Source organism: Bison bison, unplaced genomic scaffold, assembly GCF_000754665.1.
Source record: "Bison bison bison isolate TAMUID 2011002044 unplaced genomic scaffold, Bison_UMD1.0 scf7180017864341, whole genome shotgun sequence".
Classification (NCBI taxonomy): domain Eukaryota; kingdom Metazoa; phylum Chordata; class Mammalia; order Artiodactyla; family Bovidae; genus Bison; species Bison bison.
The window spans coordinates 5,423,666-5,444,109 of NW_011494913.1; the positions used below are offsets into that span (position 1 = coordinate 5,423,666).

General features: G+C 44.0%; 1 protein-coding gene across 3 annotated transcripts in view; it reads left to right on the plus strand.

The window, feature by feature from the left end:
• WDFY4 (WDFY family member 4) overlaps nt 1-20,444 on the plus strand; it is a 252,064-nt gene that overhangs the window by 53,693 nt on the left and 177,927 nt on the right. For all 3 annotated transcript variants that reach the window (XM_010854420.1, XM_010854422.1, XM_010854421.1), the window contains exons 12-13: nt 1,499-2,103; nt 17,243-17,336. In XM_010854420.1, coding sequence (XP_010852722.1) covers nt 1,499-2,103; nt 17,243-17,336 — 699 coding nt within the window. The remainder of the gene's footprint in view (nt 1-1,498; nt 2,104-17,242; nt 17,337-20,444) is intronic.

The window sequence follows — 20,444 nt, forward strand, 5'->3', positions numbered from 1 at the left end:
TAGAGATAGAACTAGAAACTTACTTTCCCCTGCGAAGGACATGACTTCATATTTCACATTTACCTGTAACTTTACTGAGTTTCTATTCGACTTTCTCTATATGAGAATTTAGAAGTCTTGTCCCTTCGCTCCCTTTCTGACCCATCAATTTTCTCTTTGTCATCGGATTTCCATGTATTATGCTGCAGAATATCACCCTAAACCATGCATTTAAGGCACCATCTCTCCCAGATTAGGAGTTTTTTTTCCCTTACCTTTTTCTCTTCGAACCTTGTTTCAAGCATCCTGAAATTGACTTTAAGTTGTGCCTGCCAAGAAAAGTCTCTTTCCTGTGTCGCTAGAGCACTAAACGTTGGAAAGGATGAAACAACTCAAATGTTCCTGCAGCACCTACTACAGAACCACAGGCACTGCTCGTTTTCTGGGAGACACGCTCAGGGAACCTGGGTGTTTGATGGAGTCCCATTCGAGTTTCACGAACAGTAAGCAACTAAATGCCCAAATCTAGAGGCTTTTGATATTTATCTAAAATCATCCATCCATTCTTCACTCTTAGGTGTGAGACTTTAGCCCAGAATGAGAACTTCTCAAGTGCAGTCCTTCTAAAACATTTACTGAACACCTAGGGTATATCATGGGTACTAGGACCAAAGAACGGTACATTGGAAGTGCTTAGTAAGTGTGTGACTCCAGAGGGAATGAGAAGTCTGGCTGTCCAGAAAATCCTCCGCCGTCTTGCAAAGGTAGATTCTACCATGTGCATTGTGATAGGCTAAACTCCACACATGGTCTATGTTATATGCTGTGCCTATATGTTTCCCTCCATGAAGGATTTCTCTTCTCCACCTCAATTCCCTTGTATAGTCACACCTGCTTTTAAGTAGATTTGTTTGACAATCTTCCATTTATTAAAAGTACCTGTGCTTTCACACAGAGGAAGGTAAATAGTAATAAACTGCTCTGTATAGATTTCACTGTTTCCTTTTGCAATATAGAAAATGGTACATTCCATGAGCTTAGCAAGTATTTATTAAGTAGGTGCTACAATCCACAGCAGTGAACAAGCCTGATTTCATGTCACTTCAAACTAGAGGAAGGCTGAGACAATTTTCACACAGCTTCAATGCAGGATGGTGAGAGTTCTGATTGGGGAGTTAGAGGTATGAGCACTCAGCCTGGGATGAGTCAAAGTGAGGGGTCAGAGAAAGGTTTGTGGAGAGAGATGCACTTGAGATATAAGACAGTAAATCAACCCTATAAAGCAGCATAGGCTTTAAGAGCAGCCATTTGAACAAAGACACTGATGGGCAACCCAAAACTAAAATAAAGAGGAACGGTACAGACCTCCCAATATTTCAGAATTGCCCCCGGGCAGCTCGCTATTCCTCTGGCATGGATCCTGGAGGAGCACCAGGAATGCTCTGGCAATGCTGGGCTGGAGCTCAGCATTAAAGATCTGCTGCCTGGACCTCACTCACTTTTATCTCATTGGTTTCAGTCTCTGCTCCGGATCCTGGAGACCCCCAAAGGCCGCGCTGCTTTCAGAGTCTCCAGTGGGTTCAACGGGCTGCTGTCCCTTCTCTCTGACCTGGAGGGGTCTCTCCAGGAGCCCCCACTGCAGACGTGGGGGGCAGTGTCCCCCAGCCAGACCCTGGACCTCGTCCTGCACACGCTCTGTGCTTTGTCTGCTGCACTGCACCTGGACCCAGTCAACGGTGACTTCTTTAGGAGGACCGGGCTCTTTGAGAAGCTGGCCGAGGACCTCTGCTTGCTGGGCTGTTTTGGGGCCCTGGAGGAAGAGGACGCCCCTCCGCCCTCCCGGGAGGACGCCCCTCCGCCCTCCCGGGAGGACACCAAGGCCAGGCCGTTTGCTGATCTGCTGAGTGCGGCCTTTTCCTCTGCCAGCCGGCTCCCACCCAAGATCCAGAGCTGCCTGCAGATCCTCAGCTTTCTGGACAGCATGGCCCGAGGCACCCTCCACCTGCGCAGGGACCTGAAGGACGCCCCGAGGACCAGGCAGGAGCTAGCGGTGGACCCTCAGAGGGCAGAACCTGGCAGTGACCCCCAGGGAAGCTTCACGCAGTGGCTAGACCTGGAAGAGAGGTAGAGCTTTGCTGCTTCCCTAATCTGCCCTCGGTGTGCCTGTCTCCTGTGTCCCAGGCACTTATCCCGCACATGCGTAGTACAAAGTGGGTGTGCGGAAAGTTACACTGCTACTAACCCTCCTGAGTCCATTCCCAGCAAGAGTCCTCCTATCTGAGGTTTAAGCCGATAGCAGACCGAACTGGATTCAGAAGCAAAGGAAACCTTTCTTCTTTTAACAGAGAATGGAGAGGTGCAAGCTCTCTTGCTCTCTGGACAAGCCTGGGGTGGGGCTGCCTTTAGGGATCCTGTGTAGAGGGGAGGGTGGAACCGCAGGGCGGGCGCACCACCTCGGCACACGGCCCGCGGCCACCACCTTGAATGGAGGATCGCGCACCTCGCTTCTGCAGCAGATCTGCGGGCTGCCGTGTCCTGAGCAGCCATTTTGCACTGGGATCTCCGGTCTGAGGCGCCTGCCCGGTGCAGGGCCTCTTCAGGCAGTGACCAATGAACAAGTGAGACTAGACTAAGCACAGAGGAAGAGGTTGGGCCTTATCTTATCACCTAGATTCCATCTTATGCTTCCTGGGGATCCCAGTGGGCTGTGCTGGTGACAGCGTGATTTTCTTTCCTTGAAATCAAGTTAACTTGGTCTTGGTTAACTTGGTCTTTTCTTTTCTTTAAATCAAGTTAACTTCGCCCCCCTACCCTGAGAGCTGGCAGAAAACCGGTTTGACTCAGTTCAGGGTCAGGGGATGCTGATGAGTCACACGAGAACCCGGAAGCTTACCTGATCTTGGAAACTGAGGGCAGAGCTCTGCTGCGCACAGGTTCCCTTTCTCCTTGGCTTCTTTGCTGTGCCTCGGAGCCTAGGTGCCTGGGCCCAGCCTCTGTGGTGTGCTGAGTAGCCTTTGCCTTCCTAGATGGCATCTCCTGCCTGCCAGGGCACTGCCAGGGCGTGGGTGATGTCCTTGACTTGTGAGACACAAACCATAGCGTCCTTCTCAATCATGGGACTCTTGTTCTTTCTTGCTGCTTCCATTTCCCCCAACAAGGACATCTCTTCTGCAGGCTAATCTTCTCAAGGACCTGACTTTGCTAAACAACTTTTTACTTTCATGCCTGTAACACAGAATTCCACTAAAGTGAGGGAGCACAAAGAACCGCCCACCCGCTTTGGATCAGGAGGGGGAAAATGAAATAACAAAGCAACAGAATAGTTGGTATCCTTTTTTTTTTTTCATTCCTCTGAAGCATTGGTGATAAGACAAAAATTAATATTGCAGTAAACTGTCCTGCCTGCCACCTCTCCAGGTCACGTGGCCCTTAACACCACAGGATTCTCTTCTGAAAGACATTGCACATGTTTATCCAAAGTGAGCACCGCATGTGTCAGCCAGACATCAGTACTGGGAGCTGGTGGTGAGGGGGCTGGATGTCAATTCTCCAACCACTGTGATAATCATGATTGTTCTTGTTTCATCGGTTCATCTGGTAAATCAGTCTGTTTTCTGACCTTGCATTCCTTCAGAATTTGCTCATGATATAATTATTGCTAGATTTGATTTGCTGACTTTTTAAAAATATTTTTTGTTTGTGAGAAAGTTCAGCCCTTCACACTTTCTTTACTATTTTTACTGTCACATTTATGCTGGCCTAAGCAGTTGGGTGGTGTTCCCTCTTAGCTGTGTAATAGAACTTGCCAGTAAAACCTCAGGACCCTGATGTTCCCATGTGAGAACATTTATTCTTTTTTCTTTTATCCTTTTTTTTAAAAGAGCAGCTTCTTTATTGAGACATAACACCATAAACTTCGCCCCTTTAAAATGTACAATTGAATGTTTTTCTTGTATATTCACAGAATTATATGATCATTACCACAACTGATTAGAGCATTTTTATCACACAAAAAAGAAACTCCATACCCATTATCCATTATTTTCCATTTCTTCCGCCCCTACCTCCAGTCCCCGGCAACCATTAATTTATCTTCTGTCTTTACTGACTTGTCTGTTCTAGATATATCATATAAACAGAATAGTCGAGTATGTGATTTTTTTGTTTCTGGTTCTTTCATTTAGCATAATGTTTTCAGGTTCATCCATGTTATAGCATGTATCAGTACTTAATTCTTTTTATTGACAAATAATATTCCAGTGTGTATACCACAGTTATCGTCTCCATAAAGGCTGATGGGCATTTGTGTTGTTTTCACGTTAGGGCTATTATGAGTAATACTGCTATGAACATTCATGAACAAGATTTTTGTGGATACATGTTTGTGTATCTCTTGGCTAGATACCCAACTAGTGACTAAGTCATACGGTAACTCGATGTTTAATATTTCGAGGAACCACAAATCGTTATCCAGAGTGACTGCACCATTTTATGTTCTTACTAGTAGTGTGTGAGGGTTTAGTTTGAACATCTTTTTGTCAACTCTTGTCATTATCTCTTTGACTATAGCCCTCCTAATGGGGATGATGTGGTATCTTATTGGGCTTTTGATTTTCATTTCCTTGAAGGCTATTGATATTGAGAATCTTTTCACGTGCTTGTTGGCTACTTGTGTATCTTCTTTGGACAAAAGTCTATTAGACTCTGCACCTTTTAGAAATTGAGGTGACATTGGTTTATAGCTATACGTTTCCTGTGTACAACATTATAATTCGACTTCTGTATATACTATAGTGTCCTTGCCACCAAAAATCTTGTTTCCATTCATCACCATACAGTTGATCTCTCGTACCCATTTTGCCCTCCTGCAACCCTCCTTCCCTTCCTCTAACCACCAGTCTGTTATCTGTATCTGTGTTTTTATTTTGTTTCTGTTTTTTTTTTTTTTGGCTGCGCAGCATATGGGATCTTAGTTCCCCAACCAGGGAAAGTGAGATTCCTGCAGTGGAAGCATGGAGTCTAACCACTGGGCAGCCAGGGAATTCCTTGTATGGGTTTGTTTTCATTTTGTTCTATTTATTCAATTATTTTTGTACTTTTTACATTCCACATATGAGTGAAATCATACACTATCCTTTCCATCTGACATTTCAAGTAACATAATACCCCCAAGGTCCATTTATATTGTAAATGGCAAGAGTTCACATTTTTATGGCTGTGTAGGATTCCGCTGTGTGTGCATGTGTACCACATCTTCTTATCCATTAATCTGTCGATGGGCACTTCGATCATTTCCTTATCTTGGCTATTGTAAATAAAGCTGCAGTGAACGTAACAGTGTGTACATCTCTTTGAATTAATGTTTTCATATCCTTTGGATAAATACCCAGGAGCAGAATAACTGGACCATATGGTGGTTCTGTTCCTAATTTTTTGCAGAATCTCCATGATGTTTATTTACATTCCCACCAACAGTGGATGAGGTTCCTTTTCTCTGTACCCTCGCAAATACTCGTTATCGCCTTTTTTTTCTTTTTTAGTAATAGCCACCCTGTTGGGCATGAGGTAATATCTTATTGTGATTTTGCTTTGCATTTTCCTAATAATTAGTAATGTTGAACATTTTTTCAGGTGCCTGTTGGCCACCTGTATGTAATCTTTGGAATGTCTACTTAGAGTTCTGTCCATTTAAAAAGATTGTTCTTTTGTTGTTGACTTGCCTGAGTTCTTTATACATGTTTTGATTACTATAGCTTTGTAGTATAATTTGAAATTAGAGAGTGTGACACCCTCAGCTTTGTCCTTTTCTTCTCAGAATTGCTTCGGGTAGTCAAGGCCTTCTGTGGCTCCATGCAAATTTTAGAACTTTTACATTCCATTTCTGTGAAAAATATTGTTGAAATTTTGATAGGAATTGCGTTGAAGCTGTAGATTGTTTTTGGTAATATGGAAAAATTTTAACAATGTTAATTCTTCCAATACTATAGTAAGTAAGAATGGTGAGAGTGGGTATACTTGTTTCTAATCTAAGAGAACATGCTTTGTTTTTCACTGTTCAGTAAGATGTTAGCTGGATTTGACATATAAGTTATTGATGACCTTTATTCATTTTACTGAGAGTTTTAAAAATCATAAGTGGATGTTGAATCTTGTCAGATGCTCTTCCTGCATCTGTTGAGACACTCGTATGATTTGATCCTTTTGTTTGTGTGGTGTATCACACTGATTGATCTGTGAATGTTGACTCACACTTGTACCCTTAGAATAAGCCCCACGTGAGGAGGGCGCATAACCCTTTCAGAGCTCTGTTGCATTTAGTTCGCTACTGTTTTGTTGAGAATTTTTGCATCTATGTTTATCAAAGACATTGGCCTCTAATTGTCTTCTCTGTTTTGTTCTTGTCTGGTTTTGGTATCAGGGTAGTGCTGGCCTCATAAAGTGAATTAGGAAGCATGCCCCTGTCTCCAGGTTTTTGCTTGACACCCTTCTTTTAATGTTTGGTGGATTTTGCCAGTTGTCTGATCTTGGGCTTCTGTTTTGGGGATATTTTTGATTACTGTTTCCGTCATCAATAGTGATCAGTCTATTCAGATCTTCTGTTTCTCCATGAATCAGTCTTAGAAAGTTGTTTGTTCTAAGACTTCATCCATTTCCTTTAGTTTGTCCAATTTGTTGATATAAAGCAGTTCAGAGTACTCTCTTACAATCCTTTGTATTTCTGTGATATCTGTTGTAATTTCTCTTGTTTCTGATTTTATGTGAGCCTTCTTTTTATCTTGGTGGGTCTAGCTAAAAATTTGTCAATTTTGCTTGTCTTTTCAAAGAATCAGGTTTTAGTTTCATTCTACTGTCTTTTTAGTCTCTAAAAATAATTTATTTCCACCAGGTTTTTTTGTTTATTTCCTTCCTTCTACTGACTTAGGGCTTTGTTTCTTCTTCTTTCCTACTTCTTTAGGTGTAAGCTTAGACTGTTTTTTTGAGATTTTTCTTATTTCTTAGGGTAAGCCTGTGCTGCTATAAACTTCCCTGTTGGAACTGTTTTTGCTGCATCACATAGATTTTGGTGTGGCATATCTTCACTCGAATTTGTCTCCAGGTATTTTTTGACTTCTCCTTTGATTTCTTCATTCAATAGTTGCTCAGTACCACGCTGTTTAGCCTCCACATATTGTGATTTTCCCATCCTTTTACTTGTAATCGACTTACAGTTTCATACAGGTGGTTGGAAATGTGCTTGATATGATTTCATTCTTAAACCTATTGAGACCCGTGTCCCAACATATAGTCTGTCCTGGAGAATTTCCATGTGCACCTGAAAAGCATGTGTGTTCTGCTGATTTTGGATGGAATGTTCTGTATTTATTTGAGTGTGTCTACTCTAATGTTTCACTTAAGCCCCATGTTTCCTTACTGAATTTCTGTCCAAATAATCTGTTGATGTAAGTGAGGGTATTAAAGCCCCTACTATTCTTATGTGGTTGTCAATGTCTCCCTTTAGGTTAGTTAAAATTACTTCATATATGCTGGTATTCCTATATTAGGTCCACATATATTAACACTTGCTATGTCTACTTGAGGGATTATCCCCATTTTTTCTCTTGTTATCTCTTTTGGCCTAAAGTCTATTTTGTTCACTATGAGTATGGCTATACCTGTTTTTTGGTTGGTTTTTGCTGCCATTTGCCTAGAGTATAATTTTCCATGTCTTCACTTTGAACCTGTATTTGTCTTTAGAGCTGAGATGACTCTCCTGGAGACAGCATATAGTTGGGTCTTGCTTTTTAACCCACCCAGCCACTCTTTCAATGGGTGAATTCAGTACATTTACATTTAGGGTGATTATTGACATGCAAAGTCTCAGTATTGCCATCCTACCTTTTGTTTTCTGGTTGCTCTGTATCTTCATAGTTTCTTTCCCCTTGCTTTTCTGTCATTTCATTTGGTGGTTTTATGTGGCGTTTTTCTAAATTTTCTGTTGTTCATGTTTGATGTCTCTGCTCCGGATTTTGGTTTTATGGTTGCCGTGTGGTTTGTATACACTGTTCCATAGGTGGCTGTGCTGCGTGTGTGCTCAGTCACTCAGTCGTGTCCGACTCTGAGCCCATGGACGATAGCCCTCCAGGCTCCTCTGTCCATGGAATTTTCCAGGCAAGAATACTGGAGTGGGTTGCCATTTTTCCACTTCAGGGGATCTTCCCAATCCAGGGCTTGAACCTGTGTCTCTTGTATCTCCTGAGCTGGCAGGCAAATTCTTTACCACTGTGCCACCTGGGAACCCCATTTCATAGGTTGCTGCTGCTGCTTCTAAGTCGCTTCAGTCATGTCCGACTCTGTGTGACCCCATAGACGGCAGCCCACCAGGCTCCCCTGTCCCTGGAATTCTCCAGGCAAGAACACTGGAGTGGGTTGCCATTTCCTTCTCCAATGCATGAAAGTGAAAAGTAAAAGTGAAGTCGTTTAGTCGTGTCCAACTCTAGCGACCCCATGGACTGCAGCCTAGCAGGCTCCTCCGTCCATGGGATTTTCCAGGAAAGGGTACTGGAGTGGGGTGCCATTGTTCTTTTTCTACTGAGAAGTTGTCATTTTCATTTGCTCATACAGATTTTATCTTTTTATTCTTCCCTTTTAGTTTTGTTGCCACAAATTATTCCCTTTTGTGTTGTGAGTTTATTACCAAATTGAAGTAGCTATTTTTTTTAATGCTTTTATCCCCCTTGGACCTGTATGCTCTAATTGCTTAACAACTTATCCTGATACAGACCTGCAGCTTTCTGATTCTGTCTATTACCTACTCAAAGTTTTGGGGACTTTTGCTCCTTTGTTTAAGGTAGAAGCACTCCTTTCAGCATTTCTTATCAGGCACGTCTAGTAGTGAGGAACTCCCTCTGCTTTTGTTTGTCTAGGAAAGATTTTATTTCTTCTTCATATCTGAAGGATAACTTTTCTGGGTAGAGTATTCTTGGTTGACAGTTTTACTCTTTCTATATATTGAGTATATTATTCCTTCTCTCCTGGCCTATAGCATTTCTGCTGAGAAATATAATAACCTAAAGCAGGTAACTTGTAGTTACTGTCTTTTTTTACTCCTGATCATCTTTAAAATTCTTTCTTTATCACTGACTTTTGACAGTTTTAATGTAATGTCTCATGGAGAAGATCTTTTTGCATTGAATAACTGGGAGTTCTATTAGTTTTATGGACTTATATATCCAGTTTCTTCCCAGATTTGGAAAGTTCTCAGCTGTTGTTTCTTTAAGTAAACTCTCTTCTTCTTCGGGGATACCCATTATCTCTAAGTTGCTTTTTCTTATCAAATTGGATAATTCTTATAGAGTTTCTTCATTAAAAACATCTTATTTTCTTACTTCTTTTAACCAAATCATCTCTAGATTTCTAACTCTGAGCTCTCTAATTCTCTCTTCCATATGGTGCGTTTCTAGTGCTTTCTAGTCCATTCTTCATCTCATTTATTGAGTTATTCAGCTCCAGAATTTCCATTGGTTCTTTTTAAGACTTGCAATCTCTTTGGTAAAGTATTCCTTCTGCTTATTAATTTTACTCTTGACTCATTGAGTTGCCTTCTTGAGCATTCTCTTAGTTAATTGAGTTTTCTCCATGATGGCTCTTTTGAATTCTGTCAGTTAGATCACAGTCTTTGAGGCTTTAAGTTTAGTTTCTAGAGAGTTGTTCTTTTCTTCCTGTGATACTGTGTTACTGGTTTTTCGTGGTGCTTGATGAGTTGTTCCTCTGCCAGTGCATTTGAAGGAGGAAATGTCTCTCTTATTTAGGTGAAGCTTTGTTTACTTTGAGTCTAACAATTCAAGTTCCCATTTAAAAGGCCTTTCTTTTGTTTGTCAGTAGGTGGTGCTGTAGCCCAAGTTTTGGGCTTCTCTTGGTGGCCTCCGGCTGTATCTGAAAATCAGCCCTTTCCACCCTGCGGCAGCTCTGCCAGGGGGTGTCCCTGTGGTCTCCCTGTCCCTGCTCTTCCTCTAGGATGGCTGGTGCCTTAGTGCTGCCAGGGCTGCTGCCGTCACTGGCACTTCTGCCTGGGGCACTTCTGCCTGGGGCACTGGCATGGCAGGCACTTCTGCCACGTCTGGGGTCACCTGGTCATGGGCGCTGCCGCCGCTGTGGAAAAAGGAAGGACCAGGGTCATTGGTGTCCTCACTGCTCCCAGGGTTGCCGCGTTCATCGGCGCTGCTGCTGGGAGGCGGGCGCCCGGAGCTGTGGGCGCAGCTTTGGCTGGAGGGACCAGCATCGTGCGTCCCGCCACCGTTGCTGCCCGCTCCCTGTGGCTGTGGGTGGCGCTGTGGCTGGGAGGCCCACGTCCTGTGTGCCGCTCTGTTGCTGCTACCAGGTTCAGCTGCTACCAGCTGAAGCTCTGGGCTGGCTGCTGTGGCTGTGGTGGGGGCCAGGATCCCAGCACTGTCTTTGTCCCTGGTTCTGCCTCCTCTCCCTGGAGTATTCTTGCCTGAAGAATCGCATGGACAGAGGAGCCTGGTGGGCATGGTACATGGAGTCACAGAGTTGGACGTGACTGAGTGACTAACACGGCCTCCTCCGTGTGCTCCAATTCACCCGCCTTCGGATATACAGATGTGTGGGTCTCTCCAGCATGCTGGTGGGATGAGCACAGGAAGTTTTGTGGAGGCGTGAATGTTTTACTGAAGCAGGAGAAACAAAGGGAGCTTTTCACAGCACCCTGGTGCTGGTGTCTGCCTTCAAAGCCTCTGCGTGTGTGTGTGTGTGTGTGTGTGTGTGCGTGCGGGTATGTGTGTATGTATGTATTTGTCCTGCTTTTTCTGGATACTCCCACAATAATAGTGATGATCTGCTAAATGTTCTGACACAATAGCCTGCAATTTAAGGTTTGGGCCGTAACTTGTAGATGGCATCAGGCCTGATTCTTTATAGATAACTCCTGTGTCAAATGTCATCCTGATTTTACAATGAGTAATTTTTAAATGTATGAGAGTCAGATTTCATAAATAGAACAATTTTTTTTCATTAAAAGTAAATGCATCACCCTTGACCTTCCCTAATGGTTAGAAAAGAGGAAGTGCAACCCCAGCCTCTTCTGAGAGAGTCTGTGGGGTAAAGGACAGGGCAGTGGGCTGGACATGGGGGACAGGGTGCTCACCTGTGCCCTCCACCGACACTTGGCATCCCCCTGGCGAGCGACTGGCCTCAGCTCTGTCTATACAGTGGGCCCCGGTCTCTAGGAGGAAGACGAAAGCCGTGGGCCTTGGACTCAGGCCTGTGTGCTCTACACCTCAGTGGCCGGGCTCCTTGAGACTTTGCCTTCCTCGCACTGTGCCTTGATTTCTCAGTTTGAGTGTAGGGATAGTAAGAGTGTCCGCATGGAGGGCCGTTGTGAGTTGAGCACTGGAGATGATACTGCCCTCAGTCACAGTATCACAGCTGCTGTTTACTGAGCACTTGTGTCCAGAGACCGTGCTTTGCTCTTCAGAAGCATCGTGGCTGTGTGTCAGTTGCTCAGTCAAGTCCGACGCTTTTTGACCCCATGAACGCTAGCTCACCAGGCTCCTCTGTCCAAGGAATTCTCCAGGCAAGGATACTGGAGGGGGTTGCCATTTCCTTCTCCAGGGGATTGTCTTAACTCATGGATCGAACCCAGATCTCCCCCATTGCAGACAGATTCTTTTCCATCTGAACCACCAGGGAAGCCCTCAGAAGCATTAGTTAATCTATATAACTATGATGCAGTAACATTTTTTACTAAATATAAGATATATATTATATAAATACCAAATATATACTGTGACTTCCAGAATACAGAATATATAATACCCATGAAACACACACACCACCCCCCTCATAGCATACATCTCACACACACACACACGCGCACACACACACACACCATACCACACACTGCGGTAGAGCTCAATAAAAGGCAGCTGCCATGGTGATGGATCATGCTGAACTTCTCTGGTACTTCCCAGATCCTTCTCCCTGGGATGGATGATGTACTTCTAGGCTAGCTAATCCACAGTGTGGGTCTGGAGAAGGTGGACAGCACATTGGGTCAGATGTCTTTTTAAATCATGAAAGGGTATTGAATATAGCCAAATGTTTTTTCTCTATCCTTCGAGGTGATCATTTTTTTCCCTTTGTTTATCAGTGTGGTGCACTGCACTGATTGTTTTTTAGTGTTGAACCCCGCTTGCTTTCCTGGGATGAATCTTTTTAAATCATGAAAGGGTATTGAATATAGCCAAATGTTTTTTCTCTATCCTTCGAGGTGATCATTTTTTTCCCTTTGTTTATCAGTGTGGTGCACTGCACTGATTGTTTTTTAGTGTTGAACCCCGCTTGCTTTCCTGGGATGAATCTTTTTAAATCATGAAAGGGTATTGAATATAGCCAAATGTTTTTTCTCTATCCTTCGAGGTGATCATTTTTTTCCCTTTGTTTATCAGTGTGGTGCACTGCACTGATTGTTTTTTAGTGTTGAACCCCGCTTGCTTTCCTGGGATGAATCCCACTAAACCATGGTATATAATGCTAGGCTGTTGGATTTGTTTTGCTAGTTTTTGTTGAGGGTTTTTGCACGTATATGAATGAGGGATACTGGTCTGTAATTCTCTTTTCTTTGTGTGGCTTTAGTATCCGAGGAATAACGCGGGCTTCCTTGTTGCTCCTTGAACAGGCCGGACATACGCCCACTTTGGGGGCTTTTGCACTGGCTGTCCTCTTTGCTTAAAATGCTTTTCCTCTGGGTATCTGCATCCCCTTTGTCAAGTCCGCCCAAATGTTGCCTTTTCAAAGAAGCCAATTCTACCACCCAAGTTAAAATTGTAAATTTTTTCCCTCTTACACCCAATGTTCTAAATTCTTTCTCTTTTCTGCATAACATTTATCATCTTTCTTCATAATATGTAATTTCTTTTTTATTATTCTATTGCATTATTAAATATACTATATAATAATATATGACATGTATTGAGTATATATTTTACAATGCTACTTATAGTATAGTAAAAATGGCACCCCACTCCAGTACTCTTGCCTGGAAAACCCCATGGACGGAGGAGCCTGATGGGCTGCAGTCCATGGGGTCGCGAAGAGTCGGACACGACTGAGCGACTTCACTTTCCCTTTTCACTTTCATGCATTGGAGAAGGAAATGGCACCCCACTCCAGTGTTCTTGCCTGGAGAATACCAGGGACGGGGGAGCCTGGTGGGCTGCCGTCTATGGGGTCGCACAGAGTCAGACACGACTGAAGCGACTCAGCAGCAGCAGCAGCAAAGCTTATATAGCAATAGGAATTTTTATTATTTGTAATTTACCTGTTTATCATGTTCACCTTTATTGTCTATACCCTTCTTCTCGCTTACCAGGTGTGGGTTTTGCTTTGTTTAGCTCCTAGATGTATCCAGCGTGCCAGGAAGATACTTAGGTCGACACATGTCTGCTTGGTACTGAACTGGACAAACCAACACCGAGCGTCAGGAGCACTCTTGGTGCCTTAGCCGTCCTCCGGGGCTGGTGGCGCCCAGAGCAGTATCATTGTGGGCTGTAAAAGCAATGCTGGAGGCAAGATGTTTGACAATCAAGTGTTTGTGATTCAGGATTCCTCTTGTGATTTGTTTCCCTTTGTTTTTCTTTGTATTGCTACTTTCCCAATTAGCATGCAGTTAAAGTCTTTTTTTTGGTGTAAACTCTGGGTCTTAGGTCACGCGCAGTGTCTCCTGACCGCCACCACAGTCAGGATATGAACAAACAGCCCCACCCCTTGAAGTAATTCTGAGTGGTGTCCCTTCATAATGAAACCCTTTCGCAATCCCTAACCCCAGGCAACCACTGAGCTATTCCTTTAGCTTCATCTTTTTCAGAATAACATGTAAACACAAGCACAAGTGTGTATCTTTTGAAGCTGGCTTTTGAAACTCAGCACAAGGCCTTTGAGATCTATCCAGCTGGTTGTATCAATAGTTCTTACATTTTTATTACTGAGTAGTATTCCACTGTGTGGATGAAAATATTTTCTCCCAGTCTATAACTTTTTGTTTCATTTTTTAAAGTGTCTTTCACAGGGTGAAATTTAACAATCGATTTGCCTCTGCCTACAAAAATCCTGCTGGGATTCTGATTGGGATTGTATTAAACAGCATCTATAGATGAATTTGGAGAGGATTAAGACCTTAACTACATTGAGTATTCCAATCCATAAACAGACTGTTTTTCCATTTATATAAATCTATGATTTTTTTTTTAAATCAAGGTATATGGTATTCAGCATACAGAGCAAGCACATTTTAAAAATTAGATTTATTCTTATGTTTTGGGAGCATGATTTTAAATGATATTTTAAGTGTTTTGTATCCCAACTGTTTACTTCTAGTAGGAATGTGATCAATTTCTGAATGTCACTGTGCATCCATGCTAATTCATTTATCTTTTCTACGAACTTTTATTTTTTTTAAACAGACTGCTTGGGATTTTTTTTTCTATGTGACAATCATATTGTCTGTGAATAGTGAGTTTTATACCTTCCTTTCCAATCTGTTGTTTCAGCATGATGTTGCATAGGAATGGTGAGAGAGGACATACTTGCCTTGTCTTTAAGCTTGAAGAGAAGGTCTTCAGTTTTTCAGCATCAAATATTCTATTAGCTGAGTTTCTTTGGTAGATGTCCATTGTCAAGTTATGAGTGATTCCTTCTATGTCTATTTTACCAAGGGTTTTTAAAAAAATCATAAACAGATGTTGAATTTTTAAAATGTTTTTTTCTGCATATGATCATATTTTTCTTCTTTAATTTAATAATATAATAGATTATATTGACTCATTTTTGACCAGTGAACCAGCCTTGCAGGATAAGACAGATTGGCCACAATGCCTTATTTATTTTGTGTATGGTTATATTTGTTTTTGCAATAGTTTGTTGAGAATTTGCACCTGTTTTTATAAGCGATGTTGGCAGACAATTTTCTTTTCTTGTACTGGCTTTGTCTGCTTTTGATATCAGAGTCATACTGGTCTCACAAAATGCATTCGAAAGTGTTCTCTTATATATTTTGAAGGAAGTTGTATAGAATTGGTGTTATTTATCTTTTAAATGTATGGTAAAATTCACCAGTGGAAACATCTGGGCCTGGAGTTTTCTTTGTGGAAAGGTTTTAAAGTACATATTTAGTTTTTGTAATCGTTGTAAAACTGTTCTGTTTATTTATTTCTTCTTGCTTACTTTTGGTATTTTGTAGCTTTGAAGGAACTGGTCTGTTTTATCTAGGTTGTCCAATTTGTGTACACAGTTATTTGTGATGTTTTCTTATCCTTTTAATGTCTGTGGGCTGTGTAATGGTAGTCTCTCTTTCATTTATAATATTGGTAATTTGTGTCTTTTTTCCTTCTTTGCTAACTTAGCTGGTGGTTTTTCAGTTTTTAAAACTTTTTCACATAATTAGACCTTCACTTCATTTTTCCTCTATTGTTTTTCAATTTATAGTTTCAGTGATTTTTGCTGTTTTCTGATAATTCCAACCACTGTGTCATCTCCACCTTGGCATCTGTTATATTTTTCCATGTGAGATATTCTGATTTCCCTCCTTTGTTCTAAGCTGAGTAACTTCAGATTATATCCTGGACATTTTTGATGTTATGAACTCTGGCCCTCATTGCCATCTTCTGGAGAATGTTGATTATTTTGCTTTAGCAGGCAATTGACCCGATGAGGTTCAAGTGCAAATTCTTATCCACCTTTCTTGGACCATGTGTCCAGTATCAGTCTGGTTTTCAAAGATTTTACTGGGCAAGTTGATGTACCTTCTAATTGTCCCATGCCAGTCTTGGGTGGTAGTTTATCCCTGAGTTCAGTTCTCAAAGTCTTTGGAATGTGGTTTAGGGTCAGATCCACTCATGTGCAGCTCAGAATTGAGCCCAGAGGTTGATATACAACTTAATGACTTCACTGTCTTAAATCTCTTCTTCATCATTTTCCCAACACTTTCTGGCTCCTCGGGGTCCCTTCCTTCCTCCTCTGTCTAGAAAGCTAGAGCTTTAGTTTATCTGCTCTGCCATACACTTCCCACCACTGCATCTGTCTCTGGGGCCAAGCAAGGAGAGGAAATAGAGAGACAAAAGCAACGGAGATTTTTGCCTGACTCTTGGGACCAGAACTCCTCTGGTCAGAGAGAAGGTTTCCACCCCCTCAAGAATTTCAGATACCAGTCCGACTGCTGCTGCTGCTGTGAGATTTCTTGAGGGATGAGTGAGAAAGAATGGATGGAGAAGTCCAAGAAAGAAAACTCCAGGGATTCCCCTCCATGGTCTGTGACCTGTTGGAGCTCCTTTCCCACTCCTTAGACCTGAAATAGAGCCTTCTCTTAGAGCTCAGTCTGTCCTGTCCACACTCGCTACACAGTTCTTACTTCCTATAAGCCCATTCCAGAGGATGCTGGATGGGGAAGCCCCGGGATGCTTTTGGTTTGGTTTCCTTCTCTGCTGTGGTTCACTTTTCAGAGTACTTGGAGAGCTGCTCATGCTTTCCATGTGGGTTTTAAGTTGCATTCAGTGGGTGGGACTGTGCTTACACCATCTTGAAGAAAGCCAGAAGTGTCCTGTGTGTGTTTTCAATAAAGAATGAGAGCTTCTCCATTTCCCGCCTATGTGGAGAGAGGATAGGGGTCCAGGAAACTAACTTCCACTGAACATCAGCTCTGTGCTGGGCTCTGTGTCTTAGCGCACAATGGCATTGTTCTGTGACTCTGCAGAAAGTATGGTGTTGCACGGCTCTTGTACGGTTAGAGGGAGTTAGGCTCAGATTAATTAGTTCAAGATCATTTAGATAGGCTCAGCTGGTAAAGAATCCATCTACAAGGCAGAAGACCTTGGTTTGATTCCTGGGTCAGGAAGATCCCCTGGAGAAGGTATAGGCTACCCACTCCAGTATTCTTGGGCTTCCCTGGTGGCTCAGATGATAAAGAATCAGCCTGCAATGCAGGAGACCTGGGTTCAATCCCTGGGTTGCAAAGATCCCCTGGAGAAGGGCATGGAAACCCACTCCAGTATTCTTGCCTGGAGAATCCCCAAGAACAGAGGAGCCTGGTGGGTTAAAGTCCATGGGGTCGCAAAGAGTTGGACACGACTGAGCAGCTAAGCACAGCACAGCATAGCATACAGATAATAAGTGGGAGGCTGCAAATGGCCTGTCTTAGAGAGATCCAGAAAGTTGTGTGGAAAGCAAAAGAGACTATAAATCTCAAGCCTGACGTCCTGCTTCCCTCTCTCTGCAGGACAGATGACAGTGATGCTGTGATCATGCACCCCGGGGTCCTGTGCATCATGGTGAGGCTGCTGCCTCGCTTGTACCACGAAGACCACCCTCAGGTACTTGTTGATGAACACACAGGTTTGTCTTTTTCACATGACTGATCTTTTAGGCTCCTCTGGCCAGAGGCCCCCTTTCCCTTTTTTTACCTTTGCCCCCAGCCCCTGCAGGGGAGTATCAGTGGTTCTGAGACCTTTGATTGAGTGCTACCCACCCTTCCATGGCCCCTCAAAACAGATTGTTCTGTTGATGAAGTGACCATATAAAAACAACAACCAAGCAAAACTTGAATGAAATTATTTACCTTCATGAGGCAAGTCCGGTGTAAGTGATGCTCACAGCGCTGGACATGGGTGGGGCCAGGAGTCCTTCAGTCCCATCCATTGATTCGTCACTGGGATACTGGCTATCGCCCTGGCTCGGTGCTGTGCAGGATGTGCAGAGCTAATGGGATGAGCACCGAGCCCTGTCCAAGGAGCCTGCATCTGTGCTGGGGACTGGGAGGTGGTGGTGAGGCAGACAAAGTAACTAGGCTCACAAATGAATATACAATTAAAATTTGCCACAGGTGATATTAAGGGGGGGGAATGGGCTGCTGAGAGTGAATAATGGGAATGGAAGTGGGGGGAAGACCTAATTAAAGATACAAAGAACTGACTCATTTGAAAAGACCCTGATGCTGGGAAAGAGTGAAGGTGGGAGGAGAAGGGGATGACAGAGGGTGAGATGGCTGGATGGCATCACCGACTCGATGGACAGGCATTTGAGCAAGCTCCGGGAGTTGGTGATGGACAGGGAAGCCTGGCGTGCTGCAGCCCATGGGATCGCAGAGTCGGACACGACTGAGCAACTGAACTAGATGAAGGGGTGGAAGTCAGGGAAGCCATCTCTCAGACAGTGACATATCAGCAGAGCCCTGAAAAATGAGTAGCAATGAAGCAGGTGGGGATGAGCCTGCTGAAGGCAGCTGGGGTGAGAGCAGAGCAGGAGCACTGAAAATGGGCTGAATGGGGTGGGCAGAGGAAGGCGCAGCCCTGCCAAGGGATGGGTTTCATCCCACGGGCAACACGAAATCTCTCTCGAGTGGAGGGGTATGCCATCCGGTTTTTGTATTATAATCTCTCTTGTTGCCTGGAAGGTGGCGTGGGGAGTTAGACAGCCTTGTCCACAGTCTGGTGATGCATGATGGTAGCCCAATTAAGGTGGCGTCTGTGGGAAAGTGTGCAGAGCAAGGAGTCAGGAGACCTACTGTGAGATAGACTCAAGGCCCTGAGATGAGCGGGATTCAGGGAGTGGGAAGACGGGGAAGGCAAGGCATCTCTCAGCTCCTGACCCAGCAGCACTGATGGCCCGAGATTGTATGAGCGAGAGCGTCGAGCCTCAGAACAAGACAGATTCTCAGGAAGTGCTCGCAATTTTTAAAACACGTTCTCTAGAGGTTCTAAGAAAGACACTGGAAGCTGAGGAAACCCTGGAAAACGTACATTTGAATTCGCGGCAGGTGAGAGGAAATGACTTGACTTGAGCAGCTACCATGTAGCAGGCCTAGTGTTACCCCTTTCCCTGACTGCTGCTGCTAAGTCGCTTCAGTCGTGTCCGACTCTGCGACCCCCCAGGCTCCTCCGTCCATAGGATTCTCCAAGCAAGAATACTGGAGCGGGTTGCCATGCCCTCCTCCAGGGGATCTTCCCGACCCAGGGATCGATCCTGCATCTCTCCTGCACTGGCAGGCGGTTCTTTACCCCTAGCGCCACAGTGGGGAGTATCGTTGTTCCAACTTCATCCAGTGGCAAACTGAGTCTCAGACAACATACATGCCGTTTAACGATTCTGAGTTTGTGGACGTGGTGTTCAATGCGGTCCTCCCTGCTGCCAGGGCTCCTGGTCTTCCCCTGCACAGCTGCGGATTCTGTGGGAGAATGGGAGTTCACAGGGATGCGGTCCAGCTCTGCCTTGCCCTTCGTTTAAGCCGTTGGGAGGATCCTGACGTCTCCTCCATGTAGCCCTCTCCATCTGGCCTCTACCTGTATCCCTACACCTAATTTCCTAGCAGGTCACACAGCAGCAGCTCAGGGTTCCCAAGGCACAAACACAGAAGCTGCCAGGCCTTCCAGAGACCCCTGCCTGGAACAGGCCAGCATTGCTTCCATGGCATTCTATTGGTCAAAGTGAATCAGAGGTTCAGCTTGGACTCAGCAGGAAGGGACATATGTCTCTTCTACTGATGTGAGGGGTGGCTTGTGTGTCCTAAAGGAGGAATTATTGGGGGGCATCTTTAAAGACCAGCCACCATGCTTGCCTCAGACATCTAACTGATGGATACAATTATTTGAGCCCTAAATCAAATGTCTTGGAGTCATTTAGTTATCTAAAGCCCAGGACCTCACTTTCTTTATGTTAGTGTTCAGGACACAGTCTGCCTGGAGCATGTTGGAAACTAACACACAGGGAGGGTTACCTCTGTTCCAGGAACATTATTTAATCAATATTCATAACAAGTCATTAAAGTACATGAAATTCTCCCCAGTTTGTAGGTGCTTGAAGCTCAAGAAAGTTGTGCAGCTTCCTAAAATCATGGGGGTGGTGAGAGGAGATCTAAAACTCACTTCAGGCCCAAAGTCAAGTTGTGTTTGATGAATAAACTCTCCTGTCTGCAGCTCTTCATGTGAGGTGGTGCACCTTGGCACTGTACACTTTCCCAGCGGCAGTTGCCTTACTGTGAGGGTGTCTGGCTTCCTTAGCTGTATTCATACCATGCAACGCACTTGCAAAGGGAGCAACCAAGCCTGTGGTTTGGGCGGTTAGCAATCAAACTGATTGCTGATGAGCGTGTTATTGCAAGTCTCCACCATGAGGGTGACTGATGAAGTGATGCAGAGCAGATAGTGGTCTGTCCTTCTCTCCCAGTGTATGAAGACTCTGTGGATGAGCCCGGGTTCCCAATAAACACCCTGAGTTGTCATGTCAGTGTGTGGGGAAGAACTTTCTCTCACCCTGCGATGGTAATTGGCCAAATTAAGTATGCAAATGAGACTTCCACTTGGTAGGATACTTTTTCTCTATTCAGGTCACAGTAAGTAATTTAGGAAAATTCTAATTCTCACGCACTGTCTCTCACATATGCAAATGAAATGTAGTGGTGCATTTTCTCAAACATGTCCTGCAGA